Source organism: Hypanus sabinus, chromosome 9, assembly GCF_030144855.1.
Source record: "Hypanus sabinus isolate sHypSab1 chromosome 9, sHypSab1.hap1, whole genome shotgun sequence".
NCBI classification, from domain to species: Eukaryota; Metazoa; Chordata; class Chondrichthyes; order Myliobatiformes; family Dasyatidae; genus Hypanus; species Hypanus sabinus.
This window is the reverse complement of record NC_082714.1, coordinates 70082962-70093185: the sequence shown is the minus strand read 5'-3', so window position 1 is coordinate 70093185 and position 10224 is coordinate 70082962. Positions and strand designations below refer to the sequence as shown.

The 10224-nt window shown below is 42.3% G+C and overlaps 1 protein-coding gene across 5 annotated transcripts in view; it reads right to left on the bottom strand.

Annotated features, from left to right (window-relative positions):
• Window positions 1-3054: 3054 nt before the first annotated feature.
• The window catches only part of lcmt1 (leucine carboxyl methyltransferase 1), a 142847-nt gene continuing 135677 nt past the window's right edge, over window positions 3055-10224 (bottom strand). For all 5 annotated transcript variants that reach the window (XM_059979891.1, XM_059979894.1, XM_059979890.1 and 2 more), the window contains exons 10-12: window positions 6633-6724; window positions 5851-5948; window positions 3055-4727 (exon numbers count right to left, since the gene is read on the bottom strand). In XM_059979891.1, the coding sequence (XP_059835874.1) occupies window positions 4696-4727; window positions 5851-5948; window positions 6633-6724 (222 nt within the window). In that variant the 3' untranslated portion in view covers window positions 3055-4695. The remainder of the gene's footprint in view (window positions 4728-5850; window positions 5949-6632; window positions 6725-10224) is intronic.

The following is a 10224-nucleotide window of genomic DNA, read 5'->3' as shown; positions in this document are numbered from 1 at the left end:
AGACATGCGAAAAAATTTTTTTATGGAAAATCTATGGAATTTGTTGCCATGGGTGGCAGTGGAGGCCAAGTCATTAGGTGTATTTAAGGCAGAGATTGATAGGTATCTGAGTAGTCAGGGCATTAAAGGTTATGGTGATAAGGCGGGGGAATGGGACTAAAGGGGAAATTGGATCAGCTTATGATGAAATTGTGGAACAGACTTGATGGGCCGAATGGCTGCCTGCTCCTTTTTCTTATGGTCTATGATCTAGGATTTAAAAAAATTATGGTCATGACACATTAGTCAGTTCAAATAATTTGACATGGGTTAAATGGGTCGAAGGACTTGTTATGTAGTTTTCTATAACTCTAGAATCTCCCTAGAGCAAGGGGTTTAGATGGGGTGGAGTTTGTTAGGTGTGTTCAGGAAGGTTTCTTGATACAATATGTAGATAAGCCTACAAGAGGAGAGACTGTACTTGATTTGGTATTGGGAAATGAACCTAGTCAGGTGTCAGATCTCTCAGTGGGAGAGCATTTTGGAGATAATGATCATAATTCTATCTCCTTTACAATAGCATTGGAGAGAGATAGGATCAGACAAGTTAGAAAAGCATTTAATTGGAGTAAGGGGAATTATGAGACTATCAGGCAGGAACTTGGAAACTTAAATTGGGACACATGTTCTCAGGGAAAGGTACAGAAGATATGTGGCAAGTGTTCAGGGGATACTTGTGTGGAGTTCTGCATAGGTACGCTCCAATGAGACAGGGAAGTTATGGTAGGGGACAGGAACTGTGGTGTACAAAGGCTGTAGTAAATTTAGTCAAGAAGAAGAAAAGCTCACGAAAGGTTCGGAGAGCTAGGTAATGTTAGAGATCTAGAAGATTATAAGGCTAACAGGAAGGAGCTTAAGAAGGAAATTAGGAGAGCCAGAAGGGGCCATGAGAAGGCCTTGGCAGGCAGGATTAAGGAAAACCCCAAGTATGTGAAAAGCAAGAGGATAAGACGTATAAGAATAGGACCTATCAAGTGTGATGGTGGGGAAGTGTGTAGGGAACCAGAGGAAATAGCAGAGGTACTTAATGAATACCTTACTTCAGTATTCACTATGGAAAAAGATCTTGGTAATTGTAGTGATGACTTGCAGCGGACTGAAAAGCTTGAGATATAGATATTAAGAAAGAGGATGTGCTGGAGCTTTTGGAAAACATCAAGTTGGTTAAGTTACCTGGACCAGATAGATGTACCCCAGGCTACTGTGGGAGGTGAGGGAGGAGATTGCTGAACCTCTGGCAATGATCTTTGTATCATCAATGGTCAATGGAGAGGTTCCGGAGGATTGGAGGGTTACAGATGTTGTTCCCTTATTCAAGAAAGGGAGTAGAGATAGTCCTGGAAATTAAAGGCTAGTGAGTCTTACTTCAGTGGTTGTTAAGTTGATGGAGAAGATCCTGCGAGGCAGGTTTATGAACATTTGGAGAGGTATAATATGATTAGGAATAGTTAGCATGGCTTTGTCAAGGACAGGTCGTACCTTACGAGCCTGATTGAATTTTTTGAGGATGTGACTAAACACATTGATGAAGGAAGGACAGTAGATGTAATGTGTATGGATTTCAGCAACACATTTGATAAGGTACCCCATGCAAGTCTTAATAAGAAAGTAAGGAGGCATGGGATCCAATAGGACATTGCTTTGTGGATCCAGAACTGGCTTGCCCACAGAAGGCAGAGTGGTTGTAGACGAGTCATATTCTGCATGGAGTGGTGTGCCTCAGGGATCTGTTCAGGCACCCTTATTCTCCATGATTTTTATAAATGACCTGGATGAGGAAGTGGAGGGATGGGTTAGTAAGTTTGCTGATGACACAAAGGTTGGGGGTATTGTGGATAGTGTGGAAGGCTGTCAGAGGTTACAGCTGGACATTGATAGGATGCAAACTGGGCTGAGAAGTGACAGATGGACTTCAACCCAGATAAGTGTGAGGTGGTTCATTTTGGTAGGTCAAATTTTGGTAGTATGAATGGTAAGACTCTTGGCAGGATCAGAGGGATCTTGGGGTCCGAGTCCATAGGACGCTCAAAGCAGCTATGCAGGTTGATTCTATGGTTAAGAAGGCAAACGATGTATTGGCCTTCATCAATCGTGGAATTGAATTTAGGAGCTGAGAGATAATGTTGCAGCTATTTCAGAGCCTGGTCAGACCCCACTTGGGAGTACTGTGCTCAGTTCTGGATGCTTCACTACAGGAAGGACTTGGAAATCATAGAAAGTGTGTAGAGGAGAATTTCAAGGATGTTGCCTGGATTGGGGAGCATGTCTTATGAAAACAGGTTGAGTGAACTCAGCCTTTCCTCCTTGGAGCGGTGGAGGATGAGAGATGACCTGATAGAGTGTATAAGATGATGAAAGACATTGATCATGTGGATAGTTAGAGGTTTTGTCCCAGGGCTGAAATGGCTAATATGAGAGGGCACAGTTTTAAGGTGCTTGGAAGCAGCTACAGAGGAGATGTTAGAGGTATGTTTTCTTCGCAGAGAGTGATGAATGGGGTGGCTGCCGGCAACGGTGGTGGAGGCAGATATGATAGGCCCTTTTAAGAGACTTTTGGATAGGTAGGTGGATCTTAGAAAAATAGGCTATGGGTAACCCTAGTAATTTCTAAGGTAGGGACATGTTAGGCACAACTCTGTGGGCCGAAGGGCCTGTATTGTGCTGTAGGTTTTCTATGTTTTCTATCTTTCTGTGAAAATAAATCCCATCCCTTAAGATTTTTTTTTCCAGCATTTTCCCGACCACTAACATGTCTTAATTTGCTGTCATTCTTGACCAAAGGAAAAAGATTGGCTATCCTCCAATCAACTTGCATCTCACCCATGAACAACAAAGATGCAAAACTGTCCAATAGATCCCCATCAATCTCCTCTCATGTTTCCCTCCCCGTAGCAATCTGGGGTACATCTCATCAGATTCAGTGATTCCTTCTTAATTTTAAAATACTCAAGTATATTTCTCTCTTGCTCTTTGAACGTGTCTTTCTTCTTAGTGAATAATGAGCATTTCCCAGTATCTGTTTCTATTTTTTTATTATTGATCAGCTCTGGCCTTTACAAACAAAATACATAAACATGAAACAGAATGCCTTTGCTTGTGTTAATGGATTTATCTACTTCATTCATATCTGGCACTTTGAAGAAAACAGCATTGATAGCTGATTTATTTTAATCCAACTAATAGTAGATCCAAAAGTGATTGAACTAGCAGACTGACTGTTGCTACTGGTATAAACGGGCATTATTTTTCAAACATAAGGAGATAACTATAGTCACTACTTGAGCATAAATGAGCCTTGCAATGGAACACTCAAGCCTCCGTTGTTTTGAATAGGTGTTCGATGTAGATCGACCTTAAGTGCTTGTGGTGCATCACAAACATTAATCTGGGCCACTTCCTGACAAACACACTAATGCATGACTTAATTAGCAATGTCCCTGAAATCACAATGTGATTTTAACAAGTTGCTTTTAACGGCAACTCTAGGGATTCAATAGCCAACTCTAACACCATACCTAGCCTTTAAATTTATCCATGACAATGAAGGATAAGGACAATGCTCCCAGCCATACAGCACCTCCAAAGTACTGAAGCATGAGCCAAACTTTTAGTACTCAAGTTGCTGGGATGAGTGCACTGATGAGTAAGCCACAGTTAATGCCAACTGACTAATCACTGTGTGCAATGAACCAATCAAATATGGACTGACATGGGCAGTTTAGATATATAGAGTACATATTAGATAATAACAAAAGCAATTTAACTTACTAAAAAGCTGACACTATGATAGTTGCTACCCAGGCAATTGTGGGAACATATGGGGTTCCCCTGCAGGGGCAGGATTCCTGAAATTCTGCTCAGCTAATTGCTCCTCTGGAAACTTCCATACAATTCCCAGAACTGAGGCTTACGCTGAAAAATCAGCCGTATTATGTTAAGAGAACAACAATTTTGGGGAGGCAGGCAAGTAATTGCAAGGTAATTTCCTTTTCTTCTAATTTTAAACAATGTAATAATTGTTTTACCAGCATCTATAGTTTGCTTCCCAGGATTTTTTATAAAGTGTTTTGTAAATTTTTAATAATATGATTCTTCACTTTTATTGATGGTCCAGCAGTTGCCAGTGACCTGAAGGTTTGCTCTCAATTCAGTGGGTACAGTCTGCCAGTGTCAACTGTCAGGTACAGGCTATTTACCAGCATTAATCATATCAGTTCACACATCAGCTCACCAGTTCATGTGTCAGTGCAGATATATCCCAAATAAAAATTTCTCATTCAAATAATCCATAATACTGTGCAGAAATGTTCATCATCTATAGCATTTGAGGCACACTGTTTTTGTGAATTAATGAAAAATAATTGATGGTACACTAGCAAACCCGATACTTCTAACATTTTGATTGCAACTCAGAATTTTGTGGCTGTCACAAATTTAAAAAATAATCATTTTTAATGCAAAACAATGGCTTGTTAATCTGACATACATTATAGGCTTTGTTCACAAAATGGTTTAATATCAACCTTTTCTGTTGCACATCAACAAACACTTAATCACAAAGGCACTGTCCCATTACAGCTTTAGTAGATTTTGTTTTTCATGCAAACTAATTGCAGGATTTGTCATTTCAGGCTTGAAGTAGCTTGTCAATGGAAATCAAATGCTCCCAAACATAATGTCACCAATACCTGAAAACATAGAAAAGACATTTACATATGTGGGAGTACAGTGGGTGGTAATTAAGGATGGTAGTTCACTGTAGGACACAATGTACATCAAATCTGTCTGTCCGTAATTTAAGACCACGATACTCCCACGTTCATTTTTATTTCTATTCACTTGCACCTTAAAGAAGAAATTTTAGCAGCGCACATAAAAAATATTAACTTGATTTCTTTTCCAGCTATTATGCTGAGATTATCAGATAGCTGTCTTTGAACACTGCATACATTTATTTAGAGACACAGCACAGAAAAGGCTATTCAGGCTCTTCAAACTGCACTGCTCAGCAATCCCTAAAAACTCCAATTTAATCCTAACCCAATCAAGGGACAATTTACAATGACTAATTAACCTAGCCAGTATGTCTTTGGAAATAACCTGAATGCTCACACATTCCATGGGGAGGACCCTTGGAGACTCCTTACAGAGGATGGTAGGATTGAACACTGAACTGTGACACCCACCCTAAGTTGTAATAACGTCACTCTAACCATTACACTACTGTGCATCCCAAATAGCATGGATTGTGGAATAATCCACCGCATGAAGAGCTCACTCTGTGAACATTAAAATCAATACATTTAGTCACACTGTCTGTTCCTATTGTATCTGCTTCACTATGCAAGGATAAGCAATGTGCTGCTGCTAATCCTTTGGCGGCTCCAATCCCATTTTCTCTGCAACTTCCTTCTGAGTTAACATGCGCATGACTACATTCACCCACTACAATAATGAAAAATAAAACTATCAAAGATAGATCAAATTAACTCACCAAAACATATCAGATTTATGGGCCCTTTGTTTTGCTATTCCTTCACACTGACCCATACCCTACTTATGATTCCAAATAATGTGTCCAAGATAGCTGTTTTTTTTTCTTCAGAGTAGGAAATGTTGGCCATTGTGTCCTTTCTCAAGTAGAACTCCAGGCTGCCTCTGGTTGCTCTTCAAAACTGTTGGGCTGAGTACTAGAATTCAGTCCAGTAACCAGAAACTGAGCTCATCCTAGCTTCACATCCACACATGAACAAAGTTCTACTGTCAACAATCATCTCTATAGGGTGAATATTATGTGGAAAAAATAATTACCAAAATCTTCACTATCTTTTGTGGCCCAGCAGATGCAATAGTGCTGCAGTAGCTGCTGTAAAAGCTCCTTCTCATCCAAGAATTCGAGTTGCTCTATCCTAGGGAAGACCAATAAGGTTAGGAGAAACAGTCTAATCTAAAATAGTAAAGTTACTGAATGGATGAACTAACCCATGGTTTAAAAGTACTCTTGCACTGGATGTAATAATAACAGGGCAGTATCTAGCACCAGCATTAGTGAAAGTGGAAACTCAGGGAACTCTAACCCCAAGGTCATCATAATAAAAGCAATAATACGCTAGTAAAATTTAAAGATACTGCATAGTAATAGGCTCTCCCGCCCCAAAGGGCCTGTGCCACTCAATTACACCTATGTCACCATTAACCTACTAACTGTACATCTTTGGAATGTGGGAAGAAACCGGAGCACCTGCAAGAAGCGCAGATAGTAATGGGGGGTACCATGCAAACTCCTTATAGACAGCAGCGGGATTGAATCCCGGTCACTGGCACTGTAATCACACAATGTTAACTGTTACACTATACCTGTTTTATGTAAATGTCTCTATTTATGGGCTTTACATTCTGTAAAGGATGCTGGTGCTAGTGCTTTGATGAAGGGTCTGCTACCTGAAGCATCATCTGTTTCTCTCTCCACAGATGCTGCCCAACCTGCTGAATGTTACTGGCAATTTCTGATTTGATTCAGATTTTCAGCATTTAAAGCATTTCACTGTTGCCCTGTAAATCCTACAAAAAAAAAGCATCTACATTAAATGTACCTTTGAACATCTACTTGTGGTAAACTGTTATAAACAGTCATCATATCCAAGGCATTCACATTGTCCCAGCCATTCAAAAGAAACCGGTTCTTCTGTGAAGGAAGAATGATTTGATGAGATGCAGTTACACATCTTATTAACAAAGCTATTCAATATTCAGGAACAGATGGGAACAGAGCTGATAGCAGGCAAAGCTTTTGGGAATAGTGACCATAACACATTAGTTAGTTATGAGTAAGGATTAAAATTCAGATCTTGTGTCAAAATATTAAGTGGGGAAGGGGGAATTACAGAGCTAAGGCGGCATGATTGGGAGCACTCAGACTGGACCCTTGCAGAATATAAAATAGTAGTCGAAAAGGAAGGCCAAAGGGGTGCATGAAATATCTTTGGTGAGTGAGAGAAATGATTCTTAAGGAGTCCATTTAGAATGTGCTGACACAGAAAGAACGTGCAAAGCAACTTGCAGGGCAACGTATAAACCAATTTGCAAAATCAGGATGAAACAATAGCTTGCTGATTAAAGAAGCGATACAGGTAACGGGAAGACATGCTTAACGGTTGAACAATAACGGTGTTAATGCGCTGAGGCTGATAAGTGGGCCAAAGGGTAGTCACATTTGTAATTTTGTAATGAGATTAAGGAAGAATGTCTGCACCTCACATGGGTGCAACTCACAAAATCGTAAACAAGTAGGGTATAAAAAACTGTGCAAAGTGTAATTCGGCACTCAATCTAGCAGGAGCTGGTTGGGTCCGACTCTGCAGACTCGAAAAATAAAGTTTACCGTTCTGCAAATTGCTGAGACTCAGTGTGTTTCTGACAACGTGGGGGCTCGTCCGGGATCCACACTCCGGCCGCGGTGGACACGAGGAAGGACATCGGAGACGGTGCACCCCGCCGAGTTTGGCGGTCCCTGACTCCTTGCTCGTCGCTCCAACGCGGCTTGAGCGAGTGATATCCGGACAGCGCAGAGCGGTAAACGGGGAGAAGGGGACAGTACCTGGTACTGGAAGTCCCCAGGACGCACCGGGTAAGTGCCTACTATTATAGTAGAAAGGTGCGGGAATAAGTAAGGACGGAGAAGACCGGGATCGCTACCCGGGGGTCCTCCTGATTAAGTAAGAGCGGAATAAGATGGGAGGGGGTGGCTCTAAAAAGAAAGAGGAAACGGAGAGACCGGGACCATACCCGGGGGTTCCTCCTGATAGCCCCCTCGGTAGAATGTTTGAGAATTGGGGATGTGGAAGACTAAAAGGGAAACAAAAGAAAAAAATGATACAGTACTGTTTAATTTGGTCGAAACAGCCGATAGAAAAACCTGCGGTCTGGTGGCCGCGGCTTGGGTCTGAGGAGGATTGGGTACGACAAGCCTTAAACATTTACGTTAATTCAAAACCAAATGTAAAACCGGAAGAAATTGCTTATGCTTTTTGTTGGGCTCCCTGGCCAGGAGTAACAACAAAGAGTTTTAAATTGGGCATTAAAGGGGAGCGGAAGTGGGACCCACTCGATCATTTACCCCCTCCCTATGTCCAGCCTTCTGCGCCCCTTGCGGGAGCAGAGGGAGGACGTGAAGAAAGTGAAAAAACAGAAGAAATAGACCCGGAGAGGGAAGAGAGGGATGTTAGGGAAAAAGCAAAAGCAAGGATCGAAACAAGGAGTGTGACAAGAGCAGATAAGAAAAAGAAAGACGAATTAAAAAAGGAAGAGGTACAGCTGTGTCCCCTTCGAGAGGTTCCAATGGGAGGACAACGGGGAGGAACAGGATTTGTAAACGTCCCTCTGACAAGTACCGAAGTACGAGGATTTAAGAAAGATATGAAAACTTTATTAGAAGATCCAATGGGACTGGCAGAACAGTTGGATCAATTCTTAGGACCTAATGTTTACACTTGGGAAGAAATGCATGCGATTATGGGAACGCTATTTTCTGCACAAGAGAGGCAAATGATACGACAAGCTGCAATATCAATTTGGGGAAGGGAACAGCCGAATGAGTTACCGGGGGACCAGAAATTTCCAGTAAACGACCCACAGTGGGACAAACAAGCAGAAGAGAGAAGACGGCAATATCCCATTGCCATGGAAGGGAGGAGGGGATTACAACCTGTAATTGAGACATTAGTATCAGATGGACTCCTGGAAGAATGTATGTCACCCTTTAATACCCCCATCCTACCGGTCCGAAAGCCCGACGGCACGTATCGAATGGTTCAAGATCTGAGAGGCTTAAATGCGGTAGTCCAAACACGATACCCGGTAGTGCCTAACCCCTATACATTAATGAGCAAAATACCTCCTGAACATGAATGGTTCAGTGTGATAGATCTAAAAGATGCCTTTTGGAGTTGCCCGTTGGAGGAAGGTAGCCGAGATATGTTCGCATTTGAATGGGAAAATCCCTTCACTGGGCGGAAGAAGCAACTCCGGTGGACCGTCTTGCCCCAAGGGTTCACGGAGTCCCCAAACCTATTCGAACAGGTACTGGAGCAAGTATTGGCTGGATTCCATTGTACCGAAAAGAACCAACTATTACAGTATGTCGATGACCTACTACTATCGGGACCAGCAGAGGAGGTAGTGCGAGACGATACTATAAGACTCCTGAATTACCTAGGAGAAAAAGGATTGCGGGTGTCCAAGAAGAAACTGCAATTTGTCGAGAAGGAAATAACATATCTCGGACAGAGTCAGTAAAGGGCACCGCCAAATAACCCCAGAAAGAATAGCGGGAATAACTAAAATACCGCTTCCCAGGACAAAGAAGGAAATAAGACAATTTCTGGGCTTAGTGGGCTATTGCCGGATTTGGATAGAGAATTATACCCCCCTGGTGAAGTTTATGTACGACAAATTGGCAAAGGAAGACCGGGGAATAATCAGCTGGACCGAAGAAGAAGAACAGAAGTTCAGGAAAATAAAAGGGCAACTAATTCGGGCCCCGGTAGTAACACTGCCAGCACTGGAAAAGCCCTTTCAGCTGTATGCAACAAACAATGAAGGAACTGCGTTAGGAGTACTAACCCAAGAAAAAGGAGGAAAGCGGCAACCTGTGGCCTTTTTATCAAAAATGTTAGACCCGGTATCCCGGGGATGGCCGACGTGCATACAAGCCGTAGCGGCAGCAGCCGTACTAGTAGAAGAAGCACGGAAATTAACCTTTGGGGGAAGAATGACGGTGTATACCCAGCACTCCGTTAGCACCCTCTTAGCCCAAAAAGCTCAGCGGTGGTTGACGGACTCTCGCATACTGAAATACGAAACCATTCTGATGGTCAGGGATGATGTAAGCTTTGAAAGGAACAATAGTTGTAACCCGGCACAGTTCTTATACGGGGAATCAACAGGGGAGCCCGACAAACATCAGAAGGCGAGTGGAAGACCCCCGACGGATGGCAAGTACTGAATAAGGAAGTAACTCGTCATATACTGCAACAACTACAACAACAAAGCCATTGGGGAGTGCAAGCTATGTGCGACACTATCCTAAGGGACTATGTTTGTAAAGGGATATTCACACTAGCTCAACAGGAGGTGTGGGGCTGTTACACCTGCCAAAAGGTAAACAAGAAAATGATGCGTGCCACC